Genomic DNA, 19256 nt, shown 5'->3' on the forward strand with positions numbered 1-19256 from the left:
TCTGAGGTAGAATTTGAAATCAGGTCTTCCTAGCTTCTATTAAACCACCTAGGGGCCTCTTTGTTTATCTTGAACATATCTAAATATTTTGGAAGATTGTGGCAAAATCTGGTTGCTTGGAGAAGTTCAGCTACATCGTACACCAAATCCATGATTTGCACAGCTTCTGAATCATGGCTGACGCTCTCTCATTTTCCCAGTCACCTGTGGAGCTAAGCAGTGCTGTGTGTTTGCCCCCATGCTTTTTAGCTATTTTCATTTATTTTCAGTGAGGATGAAAATATCAAGGTCAGCTGCCACACTGATGGTAAATAATTTGACTTGAAAAAACGAGGAAGGTAGGTGGATAGAGCACCAGCCCCAGAGTCAGCAGGACCTGAGTTCAAGCTCTGTGACCCTGGCCGAGCCGCTTAACCCAAACCGTCTCCAAAAATTTCAAAAGCAAAGGCACAAGGCAAGATTAAAGTGGAAGAGTTGGCGTGTGACTCTTTGTTCAGTGTATTTGGTGCAGCTTCTGAGTCTGAGATGCAACAGAGCATGGACTGATTCACTGATGTTTGTGTTATTTTGGCTTGACAATAGCACCAAGAAAACCCAGGTACTCCACCAGCTCACACCTCACCATCCAGTACAGCAAATGGAAAAAAATGAATGCTGTGGATAAGTTCTCTTACCTTGGCAGTATTCTTTCCAGGGATGTATACATAGCTAATGAGAATGATGCATGTTTGGGAACCTCCAGAGAAAACCTACAGACCTACGCTGCCTTGCAAACCGAAAGTCTACAGAACCGCCATGTTGACTCAATTGTCCTACGCCCATAAACCCGAACAGTCCATTAGTGTTGGGAAAATTGAATCACTTCCATTTGAATTGTCTGAAGAAGATTCAGAAGGTCAGTTGGTAGGAAAGGTACAAGACACTGAGGTCCTTTCTGGAACTAAACTGCCGAGCATCCCAACTCCATCGCAGAGAGCACAAGTCGTTTGGACTGGCCATATTGTTTGAATGCCAAATGGGTATTTATATAAAAGACTGTTTTATGGAAAACTCACACAAGGGAAGCACTCATGTGGTAGCCAGAAGGATACAAGAATACTCTCAAGGTCTCTCTGAAGAACTTTAGAATTGATTGTTTCACATGGGAAACACTGACACAGGACTGCCTTGCACAGAGTGCCCACGTAAAAGAAGTCACTGTGCTCTGAGTGAAGCAGAATTGCAGTGCCTCAAAAGACACGTGAGATGCACAAATTTAGATCCCTCTCTGCTCCAGATGTTCATTTGGCTGATTTGTGTCTGACTTGTGGTAGAGCCTTTTGACTCGTATTGGACTGATCAGCCACAGTAAGATGCATTGTGCTTTGACTTCAACCTATTATTGGTCCTCTTCAAGCAAGAAGAACAATAGCCAGCCAACCTATTTACATGTCATTTCCCCATTAAGGCTGAATTTCCTTTTTTTGGCCCTTTTTTGTTCCCCTAGGGCTTAGCACAATGCCTGGCCCTTTTGTTTTTGTTGTGTTAGTCATTTTCAATCATGTACATATAGTGAGTGCCTAATAAGGGCTCAAAATAAATGTTTGATTGTTTAGAGACAGAAGGAAGAATAGGGTATAAAATTGATGAATTAGATTTAAGGCTGGAAGTCCAGAAAAACAAATAAACAGACAAATGGCTCCTTCCTAACAATGAGAGTTGTACCCTCCCAACTCTTAGTATCATTTTCACCGAACAGTTTCCAGGTGGATGACCACCCGTCGAGAGTATGTTGTGGAAGGGAATTTTGTTCACCTTCCTGGCTTCCAAGGTATCTTCCAGTTCTAAAATTTTGTGTCATCCCCAGTCTTGGGAAGTTTATGCCCTCCCTGTTTGGATGGGATACTTTAAATAGAATCCATCCAGAATCAACCAATGGTCTCTATGCAATAAACAGTGAACAGGGATGTTTTCCTTGGAATGGTTCAGGAAAGGCAGGCAAGATCTATGGTAGGAAGTGGGAAAAAGACTAAGAAGTCCACTTTTTCTCACTTTTGTACTTTTAATGACCCCATTTGGGGTTTTCTTGGCAGAGATACTGGAGTGGTTTGCCATTTCTTTCTTCAGGTCATTTTACAGATATAGAAACTGAGGCAAATGGGGGAAGTGACTTGCCCAGGATCACACAGCTAGTAAATGTATGAGGCCAATTTGAACTCACAACGATGAATCTTCCTGACTCCATTCCTGGCACTCTCTCCACTGGTTCCTTTTCTTTCCCCTTTTACTAAGGCAATAGAATGAGAACTCTTACCCCTGAGGTATTCTGATGTCATAAAACCTGCATTATGTAGCAGGCAGGAAGATATTTTTTAAGAGTATGGATACTAAATAAATCTTAACCAGGAAACCTTGGGAAGGATATCAACAATGATGGATGGTATGAGAAGATAAACTTTGGGCAAACTCATCTTGTTTGCCTGTCTTTCAGCCACTGAATCGTAAAGGGAGATGTGCAAAAACCCTGTCATTCTGGGGACTTATTATTATTTTTTTAATTCTTAACATTTTTATTTAAAGTTTTGAGTTCTACATTCTTTCTCTCCCTCCCTATCCTCCCTTCTCCCCGAGATGGTAAGCAATCAGATATAGGTTATACAGATGCAATTTTGTATTAGTATTTTTGTACCGTATTAGTACTTGAATAAAAGGGAAAAAAATGAAAGTGAAAAATAGCGTGCTTCAGTCTGTATTCAATCAATAATAGTTCTTTCTCTGGCAGTGGATAGCATACTTCAGCATTTGTGCTTTGGGATTGTTTTGGATCATTGTACTGTTGAGAATAGCCAAGTCATTCACAGCTCTTCATCGAATAATGTTGCTGTTACTGTGTACAGTGATCTGTTCACTTCACTCTGCATCGGTTCCCGTAAGTCTTTCCAGATTTTTCTGAAATCATCCTGTTTCTCATTTTACAATCATATACCACAGCTTGTTCAGCCACCCCCCAATTGACAGGATCTTTTCCCCTCTTGGGGGTGGTATTATCTTTGCGATACAGACCTAATAAAGGTATTATTTAATCCACGTATATGCACAATTTTATAACCCCTTGGGTATAGTTTCAAATCGTTCTCCAGAATAGTCGGATCATTTCCCAACTGCAACAATGCATTAGTGTTCCAGTTCTCCTACATCCCCTCTGATGTCCAACATTTCCCTTTTTGGATCGTTATTTTCAAACAGAAGAGTGAGTGATCTTGGGAAACATTTCTCTCCTTCTTAGATCCTGAGTTTCTCATCTGTAAAACAGGAAGGGTGTATTCGGTCTCCAAGGTCCCATCTAGATACTGTGATACTGCTCCATTGGGAGGAATTTAGGGCAGAGTCAGGAAAAATCTGGGTGGACTTTGCATCTTGGTTTGCAACAATGTCACTTGACACCTTATGTTTCTGTTTTCTCATCTGTAAAATAGGATCAGTAATTGCCGCCTAACCAACCAGGTTGTGCAAGGATGGAATATGATGAGTAGAGCAGACCATGGCTTTCATGCCCTTTGGCAGTGGTGCGAGTTCAGTAGCACAGAGATGTGGGACAGGGCAGGATTTCAGTGATAAGGCAGTGGAGAATTTCCCACAGGCCTTAGAGACCAGGCCCTTGCCGCCTCTCAATGACCAAAATTAAAAACGTGATGCAGGAGTTCAGGCATATTTAGTCATTTTCCTTGGGTAAGGAGCACAACCCTTGTCCACTTTCATCTTTGGCTTACCTACACATTTTGAATATATTTCCCTTTCTTAGGGTGAACTTTATCCCTCTCCCTTGGACAGCACCAGGCAAAAATCCAGAGTGGGGTAGAAGACTACCTAGAAAGAATCGGAGCTAGAACTCAAGATACAAAAGCCCAGACCACGTTTTACTGGAATTGTAAATCTGGAGTCAGTGGAGGTCCCACTTTTCTGCTCCTGGCAGTCCTTGTAGACCATTTGCAATTATCTGGTGACCTTTGTCATTCTGAGGTTCATTCCAAACACACCTACTAAGTGCAGGAGGTAGACAGAGCTTCAGTCCTATAGGGGGTATGTCTAGGGACACACATAAGAGGCAGAGATTCAGAAAGTCAGAGCTTAATGATCCTCTGGTCCATCACCTTCATTTTACAGGGAAGTAAACTGAAGCCCAGAGTCGGGGTGTGACATGGACAAGGAAAGCGCGCCAGAGCGCCGCTCCTCATCAGAACTAGAGGGGACTTTCGAGATATCTCGGGACACAGTAGGATTTTAATAAATGCTTGTGGATTGACTGTCCAGACTCTCTCATTAGACAGATGAGGAAAAAGAGGTCCAGAGGAGCAACTTCTCCAAGGAGACGTCCATAGCCCTCTGGCAGGTTGGGGACTTGCACCAAGGTCCTCGGACCCGATTGCAGAGCTCTTGTGCGGTGTAGGACGTGCCCCCCGGGCCGCAGGACGGGATGGAGCCCTAGCTCCCCGCGGGACCAATTCTAGAGCTCCGGGAGTTCCCCTTTAAGGGCGGCCCCGCCCGGGGTCGGGCGCCGAGTCACGTGAGCGGCAATGTTGCAGCGGGCGCGGACACAGTCGCTACAATGTTTCGGGGCGGCTGCCTGGCCCTAGGGCTGGCGCTGGGGCTGGGGCTGGGGCTGGGGCTGGGGCTGCCGCTGAACTTGCCCCGGCCCTCGCTCCCGCCGCCGCCCTCCAGGACCAACTCGGTGGTCATGGACGCGACCACGGGCCAGCTCAAGGTGGTGGAGGGCTGGGAGGCCGGGGCCATCGCCTGGGCCAACCTCACCAACGCCATCGGCAGCACCGGGTGAGGTCCGGGGGCTGCGGCCGCGCTGGGCTGGGAGGGGCTTGGAGGGGCCTGGCAGGGGCCGGGACAGAGACCGGGCCTGGCTGGCTGAGGAGTCTGTGCTGGAGATTGGCCGGGGGCCGCAGTTAAGCTGGGGCTGGGAGGGGCCTGGGAGGAGGGACTAGGTAGGGCTCCCAAGCAGGTGACAGGAGCTGTTCTGGGTCTGGGCAGGGATCTGGGCTGGAGATTGACCCGGGGATTTGGGCTTGGGCTGGGCAGAGGCTGCGCAAGGCCCTGCTGCCTCAGATCAGACCCCTGACACAACGTCCAGCTCCACCAGACCCTGCCAGGTTAGGATGGCTAGGGACCAGGACTGGGGACTCAGACCTCTGGTAACCTTTGTGAACTGGCCCTGTGCCCATCTCCTCCTCCCCCCGGGGGGCCAGGACTTAAGAGATTCTTTGGCAGCAGCTCTGCCCTAGATGCCTCAGAGTGCCAGCCTTCTGTGTGTACCCACTGGCTTAGGATTTGGGGTTTCTGCCATCTCCCCCAAACCAGCCCTTTCTGCCTGACCATAACCACTTTCCTCTTCTCATCCTTGACTCCCCATAGGGGTTGTGATATCTATCCCCTATAGACTAGCCTTCTCTGCTCATATCCTCATCTGCTCGAGTCCTCATCCATGGGGAAATGTGGCAAGGAAAGCCCTATGGACCAGCCCTTTCTGTGGGGCTCATTCTTCCATCATCATGGCCTTTCCCCCTTGCCAGGGCTGGAACTCTGGCTTTTTGAATGTCCCTAGAGACTTGGCCCTCTCACCATAATCTCTAGTGTTTTCAGTCTTGGGGGGGTTGGAATTCTGGGTTTCTGACAACACCTGACCAGCCCTTTACCCATAATCCCTTGCCTTTCCCATGCATGAGGGCCATGGGTTTCCGAAAGGTCCCATAGATTCGGCCTTCTGTCTCCCATCCCTACCCTCTATACTCTTTGGGGAATGTTACTCTGATTTTTAGCCCTTAAAAGCTGGTTTCTTTGGCGCTCTCACCATCCATGGTCACCAGGCCAGGTCAGAGATGTTGGCACCCAGGAGGTGAGGCTGTCCCCTCCAGACCGAATGCCTCAGGGTCAGCCCCTGAAGACCCCATCTGTCCCTTTCATTCCAAATATCCAGATGAGGTTTGGCGCCAAGAATAGGCAGTAGGAAGAGTCCTGGTCAGTAATCCCGGGTTCTAGTCCTGGCTTGGCCTCTCATTCCCTTTGAGAGTCCTCCTTCCTTTGTTACTTCTCTCTGTGAATTTTCTCAGCCCATTGAAAGGGTCATTCTAAAGTTCTTTCTGCTTGTGATTAGTTTGTAACTGTTGGTGGCTGTAGCAGACTGGGACAGATTGAGTAGTGGGTTCAGAGAGCATCAAATGTCAGAGAAAGCCTTAGAGCTTTTGTAGAAAAAAGGAAGGAAACAAGAGTTTCTTAAGTACTTACTAGTGCCAGGCACCATGCTAAGCACTTTTTTTAAATTCTGAAATTATTTCTTGCCTCATTTCTACTAATCTACTAAGACATTGAGTGCCAAATTTTTCTTTTTGCCTCCCTCCTCCCTCCCTGAGACAGCAAGAAATTTGATATCATTTATACATGTACAATCATGTTAAACATACTTTCCTAGACTGTTTATATCTTCTGGGTCATTCAGCACTATGTATTTGAAGACTTCTTTCATGATCACAAGATTAAGCAATAGTCATATTGTGAAAGAAAAATCAGAACAAAAGAGAAAAACCACAAGAAGGAAAAAAAAAAAACCCAAAAGATGAAAATAGTATATTTCGATCTGCCTTCAGACTCCATATTTCTTTCTCTGGCTGTAGATAGCATTTTTCCATCATGAATCTTGGAATTGTCTTAGATCACTGTATTACTGAGAAGAGCTTAGGCAGTCACAATTGATCGTTTGTGCTAAGCACTTCCCCCCCCCCCCATAAAGGCATTTATTAAATAATTTATGACAATATTTAAAATAATGCAATACATTCATGTAGATAATGAATTCTCTTTTACCTCTTACTACTTATTTATTTGTTTTTTTGTAATAGCTTTTTCTTTTTTTATAAGGTTCTTATTTTTCAAAATACATGCAAAGATAATTTCCAACATTCATTCTTACAAAACCTTGTGTTCCATATTTTTCTCCTTCCCTCCCCTTTCCTTAAACAGCAAGTAATCCAATATAGATTAAATATGTGTAGTTTTTCTAAACATATTTCCACATTTATCATGTAGTTTTTATTTTTCAAAATCCATGCAAAGATAGTTTCCAGCATTCATGCTTATAAAACCTTGTGTTCCATATTTTTCTCCTTCCCTCCCCTTCCCTTAAACAGCAAGTAATCCAATATAGATTAAATATGTGTAGTTTTTCTATTTTTTTTTAACCCATGCCAGGGTAATTTTTTACAGCATTATCCCTTGCACTCACTTCTGTTCCGATTTTTCCCCTCCCTCAGATGGCAAGCAGTCATTTACATGTTAAATAGGTTACAGTATATGTGTAGTTTTTCTAAACCTATTTCCATATTTATCATGTAGCTTTTTATTTTTCAAAATATATGCAAAGATCATTTCCAACTTCACTCTTGCAAAACCTTGTGTTCCATATTTTTATCCCTCTCTTCTTTTTACCTCTCACCCCTAGACAGCAGGTAATCCAGTATAGGTTAAACATGTATCACCATATGTTTATGGTAGAGGAGTTGATAATCTTCGCCAGAAGAGGGAATGATCACATTGGAAGATACTCTCACACAGTTACCTGGGTACACAAAGAAATGGAATGGTTTGCCCAGGGCCGTTCAGTTAGTATATGTCAGAGGCAAGACTTGAGCTCAAGCCTCCTTATTCTGATGGAAGTCCATGTGTTAAGCACTTTTACAATAGCATCTCATTTGAGCCTCACAACAACCCCGTGAGGTGATGCTTCTGTATAGAAGGGGATGCTCCCCCACCTCCCAGCTGTGGTGTTGTGGAAAGAGTTCTGAGCCAATGAAATGGTTCTCCTAGCAGGGGAGGCTGCTAGGGAAGCCATTTAGGTATCCACACTAAGGCTGATACCATTAGGGTGAGCCCAGGGAGTGGGGACCACCTGAAGAGGGGCAAACCGGCTCCCCGTCCGGTTCCTTAGAATGCTCATTTCCATCGCTGCAGGAAGAGAACCGTTGTCCTTTATCCCGTGACCTGGGACGGAGTCACACAGATCACTCCTATGGCGTGTGTGTCTGTTGAGGCTCTGGACTGCTCCCCCTGCTCCCCAGATGGTCTTGGGAGGGGGTACCTGAGGGAGAGCCCTGGCAGGGAGGAAACGGCCGAGTAGGCAGGACTGGCTCTTTGGACCAGCCCTCAGGGCTGTCTGCTGCCCCAGCCGGGCCCCCTCTGCCTCCGGCCTCCATCATCAAGGGCCTTGGGCATCTGGCCTGCAGTTTTCTGCGGTGGTCTCAACCAGTTTTATAGACTTTGCTGACAGCCTTGGAAGTAGGCAGAGAAGGAGGTGAGCTGCTGCTGCCATCGGTCAGAAAGCAAGTCAACATCTGCTGTAGTCAGTGTTGTCCCAGGTGCTGGGAAGGGGTTGGAGGGAGGATGGAAAGGATCCCATTTCTGCCATTCTCGGTACCTCATCTCCCATCTCTGTATCCTCGGGAGGTTCTCCCCTGTGCCCGGAATGTGCTTCTACCTCATCTTCCCTTCTGGTTTCTTTCCAGAATTGTTCCATGAGCTTCTTTCTACAGGAAGCCTTCCGTGATCTCACTTGGGCAAAACTTGTTTGTGTCTTGGGCCCAATGCCTTGCACCCAGCTGACAAATGCTTAGTGTTGAAATGATTTCTCAGTCAGTGAGTCAGGACAAGCATGAAGGTGACAGAGGGACACCTGTGGCTAAAACATAACTCACAATAAGATCATACCACAGGGGAGTCTTAGGTTATTCACTATCTATTCCTGTTGGAGCTTCTGGTTAAAGAATTGGGGACACCTACTTCTTAGGAAAATTTATAAGGTGTTTTTTTTAAATTTCTTGCTGAGGCAATTGGGGTTACACAGGCAGGAAGTATTAAGTGTCTGAGGCCAAATTTGAGCTCAGGTCCTTCTGACTTCAGGGCTGGTGCTCCATCCACTGCATCACCTGGCTGCCCCCCAAATTTGTGAGTTTTAAAGCCCTATGGGAAAGAAAGGAATAGGATTTGGCAGAGAAGCAGTAGGAATGACAAGCCTAAGTCTTGGGTGAGGGCAGCAGCCCCAGGATTCCCTCTGTCCATCAGCACCCGCTCTGCTCATGAGTCATTGGTGGGGGTGGCTGCCCCTTGGCTCCAGAGAGGAGGGTTGGATGTGAATTTTTTGGCCTTTTAGGATTTGGGGAGAGAAGTGAGATCTTGAGGTTTGTGAGACCGTGGCTCGGCTCAATCCTCCTCGGGCTCCTCTCGGGCAGGATGCAGGGGAGCCAGTCTTCTGCTGAAATGAGGAAGTTGGGGGAACTTTCCACTTGCTGCTAAATAAGGCTCCAAAGAAATCACTTGCCAAACACCCCTTCCCTTTTCTAAGACCCCCGGTCAGGCATTTCAGCTGCAGGATGGTTTTTTGTGCTTGTAATCACACGTAGAGAAGGATTTGGGGAGATTTAGAAGCTTTTTAAAAACTGAGTTAAAAATAGTCCCCACCTCTCTAGTGCTTTAAATTTCCTGATGCTCATATCCCCATTTTAGAGATGGGGAAACAAAATTGGCTAAAGTCACAAGTCTACTAAATGGAACCCGGGGTTCCCGACTCCAAATCATGTTCTTTTCTCTGTAGCGTACTAGAGAATGAGGAGAAACACAAGATCTGTGATTCCATAATATTAGGAATCCGCAGAGAAGAAAATAACAGCTACTGTGACACAGTGATTGAAGATTGGTTTGGTACTTTACAAATAATGTCATTTGTTTCTCACAACAATCCTAGAAAGTAGGTGCTTTGTTATCCCCCTCCATAAGCCAAGACTGACAGGGTCCCATAGCTAACAAGTGTCTGAGGCCACATTTGAAATTTGAACTCAGGTCTTTGCTATTCCGGGTGCAGCGCTCCATTCACTGCACCACCCACTGCCTCTACCAGGTTCCCTCTGCCATCTGTGCGGCAATCTAGAGTTCTAGCGGGTTGCCCAGGTCCCCGAGAGAGTAAGTGACCTTTCCAGAGTAAATTCCAGAGCCAAGGAGTGCCAAGGGCAGGATTAGAACGGTCATGTTTCTTTTGTCTTTCAAATCCCCCTCCATTTGTTTTATTTTTCATCTTTACATCAGCCCTTTGAGGTAGGCAAGGAAGGGATAATTCTTTCTATTTTAAAAATGATGGAATGGAGGCCTGGAGAAGTTGTGAGTCTTTTCGAGCTCATGTTTTCTCGACGGTTATCTCGAGAGAGATCTTGACTTTGGGAAGATCAGGGTGATAGAAGTTGTTGTTCCCAAGGGTGGCTATGGGGGAAAGACCGATAATAAAAGGCTTCATAGATTAAGTTCTAGAAGGGGTTTCCCAGGGGTTCTCCCAGCATACTCTGGGGATCTCTGAGAGTCCCTGAGATTCTTTTAAGGGTCCAGGAAGTAAAAACTACTTTAATAATAATATTAAAATGTTTAAATTATGAATATGATCAATATCTACGACTGTGACCTACCTAAACAAAAGCTCTCAGTGGGAGAAGTCCTTGATTTTTAAGAGGATAAAGGGATCTTGGGACCAAAAAAGTTGGGATTGACTGATCTATTTTAGTTCCCCAGAGGCAGGCCTAAGCTCATATGACTGAATTATGCATACAAGGGGCAGGAATCCAAGATAAACCCAGGTGACTCCCCACCTCCCTCTCCCCCTATACAAGAGCATCTTTTGGACAAGGTGTGTTGGGTCAGAATTTCTGAATTTAGGAGAATGCTGGGATTCTGGAGTCCTTGCTCCCCTCCCAGCTCCAATACTAACTCTGTGACTTTGGATGGATCATTTCTCTCTGGGATGCAGGACCCTCATTTGTCATAAATACTCATAAATATCATAAATTATCATAAATGATCCTGGTTCATGATGTCATGGGAGCAGGGATGTCCCAGGGAAAAAATGCCCCTTGCCGGAGCAGATCAGTATCTGAGCTGCATTGTAGAGTCCAAGTTGCCGGGGGAAACTAAGAGATTGTGATGTTACCAAAGTCACAATTCAGTTTTTATTAAGGGGAAAGACTTTAAGTCAGCCCTGTCTTTTTCCAATGACAAAGATGGCTTTTTGGTCAGACTATGGTGCCTTTCACATGTATTTTACAAAAGAGGGAGCTGAATCACTTTGTCCATTTAGTGCCTACTGTGTGCCAGGCTCTGCTAATGCTGGGAATACTAAGAAGGACAGTCCCTGCTCTCAAGGGGCTCATGTGGAAAGGAGGGATGGGACAGGGGCTCAGCCTTCAAACTTGGCCTCTTCCTTGCTTTCCATTGCTCTTCCTGCTTTTTCCCCATAACGTAGCCTGTGCTTCCGTGGGAATGGGATCATCCAAGATGCTCCGCTTTTTCCTCTGGTTGTCCCGAGGCCTGGAATGCCCCTTGCCCATTTCAGGCAACTGGCCTCTGAAACCTTCTCCAGGAGCCTTTCCCCAGCTCCCAGGAATCTCAGGGCCTGCCCTCTGCTCATTGTCTCTGATCTATCGTGGGAGCATTTTAAGGGCAAGGATTTTCTGTGGCCTTTGTTTGTGTCCTTCACCCCTTGTACAATGCCTGGCAAATAATAGGTGCTTAATAAATGCTCTTTGGCTGAATGACTAACCCCAACTCTTAGCATAGTGCTTGGCAAATAGCAGGTGCTTAATAAGTGCCATTTGGCTGAATGATTTTCCCCAACTCTTAGCTTAGTGCTTGGCAAATAGCAGGTGCTTAATAAGTGCCATTTGGCTGAATGACTGTCCCCAATTCTTAGCTTAGTGCTTGGCAAATAACAGGTGCTTAATAAATGCTATTTGGCCGAATGACTGTTCCCAACTTGCAGGGGTCCAGCAGGGGGTCCAGGGTCGGCATCAAAGAAAGACAGGAGTTGTAGGGTAGTTTGAGTGAGGAACTGATGGAAGTGATGCTCCCACGTCTCCCAGGCTCCTTCAGGCTTTATTTTTATAATATATCATGGTCATATGCTTTTCTTTAGGTCAACATAGTCCTCAGACATGTGTCTGACTTACTGACCTTTATATGTTACCGCATTTGACATTTAATATTTGAATAAGTTTTTTATGGTTAAGTGTCCATTACCGATTTACATTACGCAAAGCCAATAATGAAAGGTAAATGTTATACAAGGTTAAATGTCAGTGAATTTTATTAGTTTACTTATGTCTTCTTTGTCAAGTCTATGGATTGTTTGATTCCTCTATTTCCCTGACTTGGTGTATATAGGCATTTAGGGTAATTTCTAGTTATACTTTAACCATCTTTTGGTTTCATCAGATATTCTGATCTTTTCTGAGTCTAAATAGGTAAACACCATTATTTCCTCTTTCCTTTGGATTCTCTCTCATAGTGACAATGCTTTCCATGGTGTTCTCTCCTTTATCCTTTGTCTCAGTGAGAGATTAGTTTTATTAGGACAGAATATGCCTGTGGAATCATTTCTAGTTCACTTGCCCAAATTCCCCTTGTCACCAGATTTTTTTTTTAGATAATGGTTAGTGTTGTAATCAAGCCAATTACAAATAATATAGGAGATAGTAGTCCACTGATGAGAATCATAGAAGGAAATGTTCCTGCATGAGTGCTGTGCACATCTGATCTCAGTGCTGGGCTTAATCAGCTTAGAGATTGCAGCTCCCAACACCAGCTCTTAGCATAGTGTTTGGCAAATAGTAGGTGCTTAATAAATGCTATTTGGCTGAATGACTGTCCCTAACTCTTAGCATAGTGTTTGGCAAATAGTAGGTACTTAATAAGTGCTATTTAGTTAAATGACTATCCCAACTCTTAGCATAGTGCTTGGCAAATAGTAGGTGCTTAATAAGTGCTATTTAGCTAAATGACTATCCCCAGTTCTTGGCATAATGCTTGGCAAATAGCAGGTGCTTAATAAATGCTATTTGGCTGAATAAAGAGATATATTGGCCGAATCCCCAGCTCTTGGCATAGTGCCTGGCACAAATAGCAGGTGCTCCATAAATGATATTTGACTGAATGACTCCCTGTTATTCTAATAACAAGAATAAAGCAAGACTGCAGCCTCCTACCTAAGCAAGCACCTGCTAGCTTCCTCCCGCCTACTACTTTCCCATCAGGCTCTTCTAATCTTTGACCTAAATTTTCCTGTCAGCCCCGGAGCTTCTGAATTAAACCTCCCGAGACCAAGGTCTCCCCTGAGGACCAAAGAAGAAGAGGAAGTCCCCTTCTGGGGTCCTGACAATTCAGAGAGAGAAGCTAAGTCCTGCCCTTGCCCTGCCATTAACTGGCCTAGAAGGGGATTCTGGAAGATGTGTATGGGCAGATTGATCCTTCTTGTTGCTTCTCCCACTTGACCTTCTCCCTCCTATCTTTCTGCTTGGACCCTCCCGGCCCTTTACCCCTTGCCCTGAAGGCTTTCCTACCCAGAGTCCTCCTCTAGGAATCTCAGACTTCTCTCAAGGTGTGGCTCATGAAGCTTTTCCAGGCCTTTGCAGGGAGCCTAATGCTTTTTATTTCTTAAGCCCATTAGCTGTTAATGCCCTCCTTCTGAAAAACTACCCCGTATTTAGGTGTTTTATATGTGTGTATATGTGTATTATGTACACACATACATTATATATTACATACATATATAAAGTGTGTATGTGTGTGTACACATAAATACACACATATTACATACATATACATAATGTGTGTGTGTGTATCCTCCCATTTACATCTAAGCTTTTTGTTTGTCTGTTTTCTTGAGGCATTTGGGGTTAAGTGACTTGCCCAGAGTCACACAGCTAGGAAGTGTTAAGTGTCTGAGGTCAGATTTGAACTCAGGTCCTCCTGACTTCACGGCCATACAGCTATCCCTTAAATGTGATCTTCTTGAGGTCAGAAACTGGTTTTGACCTCCTTCCTATATCAGGTCATAGCCCAGAAAACACATTTAATAGCTGTTCGTTTCTTATTTGAGGAGGGATCCTTCCGATTCATCCTGAAGCTGCCAGAGAATCAGCAGAAGTCTGTGTCATTCCCACTGAGGGAGGACCTCTCCATGAGCAGCATTACCTGGGGCTCTATTTCTGCTCTCAGCAGCCTGGAAATCACACCCCTCAGGGATTTAGGAGACGCTGGTTATCGTAGCATTGACCTGATGGATATCACGGGAGAAATGAGCCTCCTTATCTTCATCATCATCACTGATGGGATCAGGGGAGCAAGACCGAGTTCGAAATAAACATGTGACCAATTCACAGAGCCATTCTCTTTGCCAAAAGGAAAGCTTTTCCAGACAAGGGTTTACAGACAAAAATAAGAGATAAAATTTTAGGCACCGGGAGTGGAAAATATGAAATAGAATTGGGAGAGCATATAGTGAGCAAAGAAAAGACAAGTTCCCCAAGGGAACTCGCAGTTAACCAGGAAAAAGGAAGTACTCAGAGAAGTGGGAAGAAGCCATTAATGGCAGGTTAGACTGACCAGAGTTAGGGTAAGAATAGTGTCATTAGAGGGAAGGCGCTATGGGGAGACAAAGAGAGTACCTCATAGTGAGCTTAGTCCTGAAAAAAATTTAGCAGATCCTTTTTAGGGGAAATTCACATTGGGGGTTTCCCAGCCTAAAAATGTGAACTCTAGAGGGAGGGGGAATCAAGGAGGAGGGGAAGTGCCAGGGAGCTCGAAGGTGGGGGTATTAAGGAGCCAGGTGGAACACACCTTGCTATTACTCCCATTTTACAGATGAATAAACTGAAAAAAGCAAAAGTTAAATAACAGGTCTCAGACCTATCTGAATATAAGCTAGTCAGTATCAAAAGTTGTTGAAAGATGCACCGAGGTTTGAGGGCTAGACCAAGGGGTTCCATCCTCACAACTGCTCTCTAACAATGAGATAGTCTGGGAATTAGTTCTATATGATAATAGCTTCTTCCTGACAGGGAGAGATAGTTCACTTCATCTATACGTCATGTTTTTTTTTTTTTGTTTGTTTGTTTCTGTTTCTGATTTTTATTTTTTAAGGTTTTTTTATTAAAACAGTTATTATTTGTTAAATCACTAAATATTAAATTAAAATTAAAAATTTAAATTTAAATTAAATAAAATTAAATAATTAAATTTATTAAATAAAATATTTATTAAAACATTATTAAAACTTTTTTATTTTCAAAACATATGCATGAATAATTTTTCAACATTGACCCCTGCAAAACCTCGTGTTCCAAATTTTTCTCTCCTTCTCCCCACCTCCTTCCCTAGATGGCAAGTAATCCAATATATGTTAAATATGTTAAAATCCATATTTGTACAGTTATCTTGCTGCACATGAAACATCACATCAAAAAGGGGAAAAAATGAGAAAACAAAATACAAGCAAACCACAAAAGAGTGAAAATGCTATATACATCATATTTTAGAGTTTGCACAGCTCTTTGCAAATAGTATTCCAGATGATCCTCACGTCAACCTTGCTATTACTCCCATTTTCCAGATGCAAGAAAGCAAAAGTTTAATAACTGGGCCAAAGTTACACAATAAATGTCTGAGGGAGAATTTGAATTCAGGTCTTCCTGGCTCCAAATCTAACTCTCTTATTCGCTGTAGTCACCTAACAATTTAAAGCTGGAAGGGACCTTAGGGTCCATCAAGTCTCATTCTCTTATAGCATATACAGTAGGTGCTTAATAAATGTTTATTAGTGATGAGGGTAGCGGAAGAAACTGAGGCATAAAGAAGTCATTTGCCCAAGATCTCAGGCAGGTAGTAATTAATACAAATGGAATTTGAACTCACCACTTCTAACTTCAATGCCAACAAGCTTTTTCTAAGTGTTTATTACATAAGTACCAGGCACTGTGCTAAGTGCTGAGGATATAAAACACAAAACTGAGGGCAAAAGCAATCTCCATCCTCAAGATGCTTACGTTCTAATGGGCAAGATTAAAAATTCAGTTGTGTACATATGTGCATGTGTTTATTTACATCCACACCGACTGATCAATTGAGTGATAAAACCCAGGGGAGTTATCATGTTTGTGATCACCAGATGAGATTTTATGAGATTTTCTCTATCAGATGGCGCTCCCTCTTTAACGGACAGTTCTGGTGATCACCTGTCAAACAGTCTGTCAAATCTTAGGTGTTGTAATAAAGAGAAGATGCTCCCTAGCATTTGGGAGAATGGCTTTCTCAGCCAAGGGGATGACGGGCAGCATGGAGGCGCCCATAGAGGGCGCCCAGGTCCTTATTAGCTGTGCGAGCCTGGGAAAAGGCTAATGTTGGTGGTAGGAGCTTAGATTTAGGTCTGGAAGGGACCTCAGAGACCATCCGGTCGACCTCCTTTCATTTTACAGATTTTACAGATGAGTAAACTGAGATCCAGAGAAAGGGGAAGTTACTGACTGAAGATAGAGTTGGAATTTGATTCTGAATCCCCAAACTGTGTTTTTCCCTTCTGGGAGTTCTCTATGCTGATGAAGCCCAAATTAGGTCCCAGTTTGCATAGTCATATTTAAGAGTGGACCCCAAGGCCTAAAATTCTACTGAGGGAGCTAAGATCATTCAGGAGGCAAGACTTGTAGCACATCCCTTGTCCCGGATTCTGGGGATGCAAAGACAAAATTGACAATGCCTGCCCTCGCGGAGCTTACTGGCTTAGACACCTTTGTGTTTTATATTTATACACACACTGGGGCTATAAAACCTACAGCATCAATGCAAGGTACTTCTGTGGGGAGGCCTGGTAATTGGAGAGAACAGGAATGGTCTTATGTAGGAGGAAGGGTATGAGCTTTGAAGGAAGCTAGCAGGTACTAAGAGGCAGACGAGAAGAAGGGAGAGCACTTCAGGCTTGGGCAAAGGCCTGGAGACTGGACTGGAATATCAGAGTGGTGTATCCGGAGCATTCAAGGCCACCGTGAGTGAAGGTTGCTGATGGGTTTGGAAAGGGCCTTTTAAAAGCTATGTTGTATTTTTTTCCTTTTTGATCTGATTTTTCTGGCATAGCCTGATATTTGTGGAAATATCTATAGAAGAATTGCACACATTTGACATATGTTGGATTTCTTGCTGTCTAGGGGAAGGGTGGAAAAAAATTTGGAATACAAGATTTTGCAAGGGTGAACGTTGAAAATTATCCCTGTATATATTTTGAAAATAAAAAGCTTTAATTAAAAATAATAAATTAATTTTTAAAAAGCTATGTTGTGTTTAACTGTTATCACATTGCTTGCTGCCTAAATGGGTGGGGAAGAGTGAGTTTTTCTTTGGTCATTTTTCAGTTGTATCTGACTGTGACTCCTTTTGGGATTTTCTTGGCAAAGGTACTGGAGTAGCTTTGCCAAGAATGGTTTGCCATTTTCTTTACTATCTCACTTTACAGATGAGTAAGCTGAGGCAGATAGGATTAAGTGACTTGCCCAGGGTCATAGAGCTAGGAAGTGTGTGAGGCTGGATTTGAACTCAGGAAGATGAGGCTTCTGAGACTTCCCAAATGGTGCCAAATAGCTATCTCAGGAAGAGAATTAGGAACTTGGAACTTTAAAGAATGAATGTTTAAAAGTACATGTTAAAAAAAGAAATAAAAAATTAATTGGAGGCAACAGGAAGATCAGAGATGGGGAAGGACCCATCACAGCTCTGAGTAGGTGGAGGGATGATAAAAAGTAAAAGGAGAGAAGATAAAACTACTCAATTCTTAAGCTTTTTCCTGACAAGAAGGATGTTCTTTGGACTGGGGAAGGAATGCTGAAAAATGGGGGTCAAACACCCAGATAATTGGGGAAGGAGCAAGAAGGCAGACAATTAGCTGAAGAGCTGAATTCAAATCCTATCTCATTCACTTGTCCAATAAGGATCAAATGATAGAATAGACGGTGAACATTCTGTCAAACCCTAGAGCGCCACACCGCACACCCAGCTGCCAGCACAGCGCCTCACTGCAGGCCTTTCAGTACTTACTGCAGCTACTTTTCAAAAGCCATTCCCACTTTTTTCCAGAACTTCCTACAGGCCTCGCTGCTTTAATATATTAAAAGTAACAGAATAATAGCTGGTATTTATATAGCACCTACTATGTACCGGACATGGTGCTAACCACTTTATAAATATCTCCTTTTATCCTCATAATGATCCTGTGAGGCAGAGAGTGTTAGTATTCTCATTTTACTTTCAGGAAACAATCAGGGCAGAAGCTCACTGGCTCTCCCGGGTTCCACAGTGGATGTGTGTGGGGAGGAAAAGTCTGAATTTGAACACAGGCCTTTTTTGACTTTGACTTCACTGTTCTTTCTATGACAGGACTGGAAATGAGTGAATAACTCCCCCCCCCCCCTTTTTTTTTTGGCTGAGGCAGTCAGTGTTAAGTGACTCAAGGTCACACAGCTAGGAAGTGTTAAGGTCTGAGGTCAAATTTGAACTCAGGTCCTCCTGATTTGGGGGCTGGTGCTCTACCAACTAGCTTCCTCTAATATCTCATTTTTAAAAAAAGGGCCTTTAAACCACCAACCCATGAGCATGACAAGTGCTTTTAGTAAAAGATTATTTTGTGAGTTCTCCCTCCTTCCCGTCTGCCTCTTAGTACCTGCTAGCTTCCTTCAAAGCTCACACCTTTCCTCCTACATAAGACCCTTCCTGTTCCCTCCAATTACCAGGCCTCCCCACAAAAGTACCTTGCATTGATGCTGTAGGTTTTATAGCCCCAGTGTGTGTATAAACATAAACCACAAGGGTGTCTAAGCCAGTAAGCTTCCTGAGGGCAGGCAGGTCAATTTTGTCTTTGCATCCCCAGAATCCGGGACAAGGGATGTGCTACAAGTCTTGCCTCCTGAATGATCTTAGCTCTCTCTTTTCTTCCTAATAGGAATTGTTTCTCTGGCTTATTTCGTAAAAGATTATTAGAAAAACAAGCGGACACTACAGAGAAAGACCTCGGCTTTATCAAGAACCTGTTACACCAAACTGATCTCATTTCATTTTTCGACAGTTACCAGGCGACCTGTTTCTCCCTTTCCCACACTCTCTGTGTGACTTGCTGTTTCCTAACCCACTCGTCCATCTTGTATAGGCTGTGCCTCTTACTTGGACCCCTTTCTCTTGCTCTTAGAATCCTTCTTTCAGGGCCCTATGTGGTAAAATGGATAGAGCCCCAGCCCTGAGTTCAAATTTGGCTTCAGACACTTACTAGTTGTGTGAGCCTGGGAAGCCACTTAACCCTGATTGCCTCAAAAAAAAAAAAAAATTTCTACATTTCCTTTAAGGCTCAGCTACGTTACGTCCATGAGTCGTTAATA

At 43.9% G+C, this 19256-nt stretch overlaps 1 protein-coding gene across 1 annotated transcript in view; it reads left to right on the plus strand.

The window, feature by feature from the left end:
- Positions 1-4556: 4556 nt before the first annotated feature.
- Positions 4557-19256, plus strand: part of PLBD2 (phospholipase B domain containing 2) — a 37303-nt gene continuing 22603 nt past the window's right edge. Inside the window, exon 1 of the mRNA XM_051972846.1 lies at positions 4557-4809. Within this exon, the coding sequence (XP_051828806.1) occupies positions 4586-4809 (224 nt within the window). The 5' untranslated portion in view covers positions 4557-4585. The remainder of the gene's footprint in view (positions 4810-19256) is intronic.

This window comes from Antechinus flavipes, chromosome 1 (genome assembly GCF_016432865.1).
Source record: "Antechinus flavipes isolate AdamAnt ecotype Samford, QLD, Australia chromosome 1, AdamAnt_v2, whole genome shotgun sequence".
Lineage (NCBI taxonomy): Eukaryota > Metazoa > Chordata > Mammalia > Dasyuromorphia > Dasyuridae > Antechinus > Antechinus flavipes.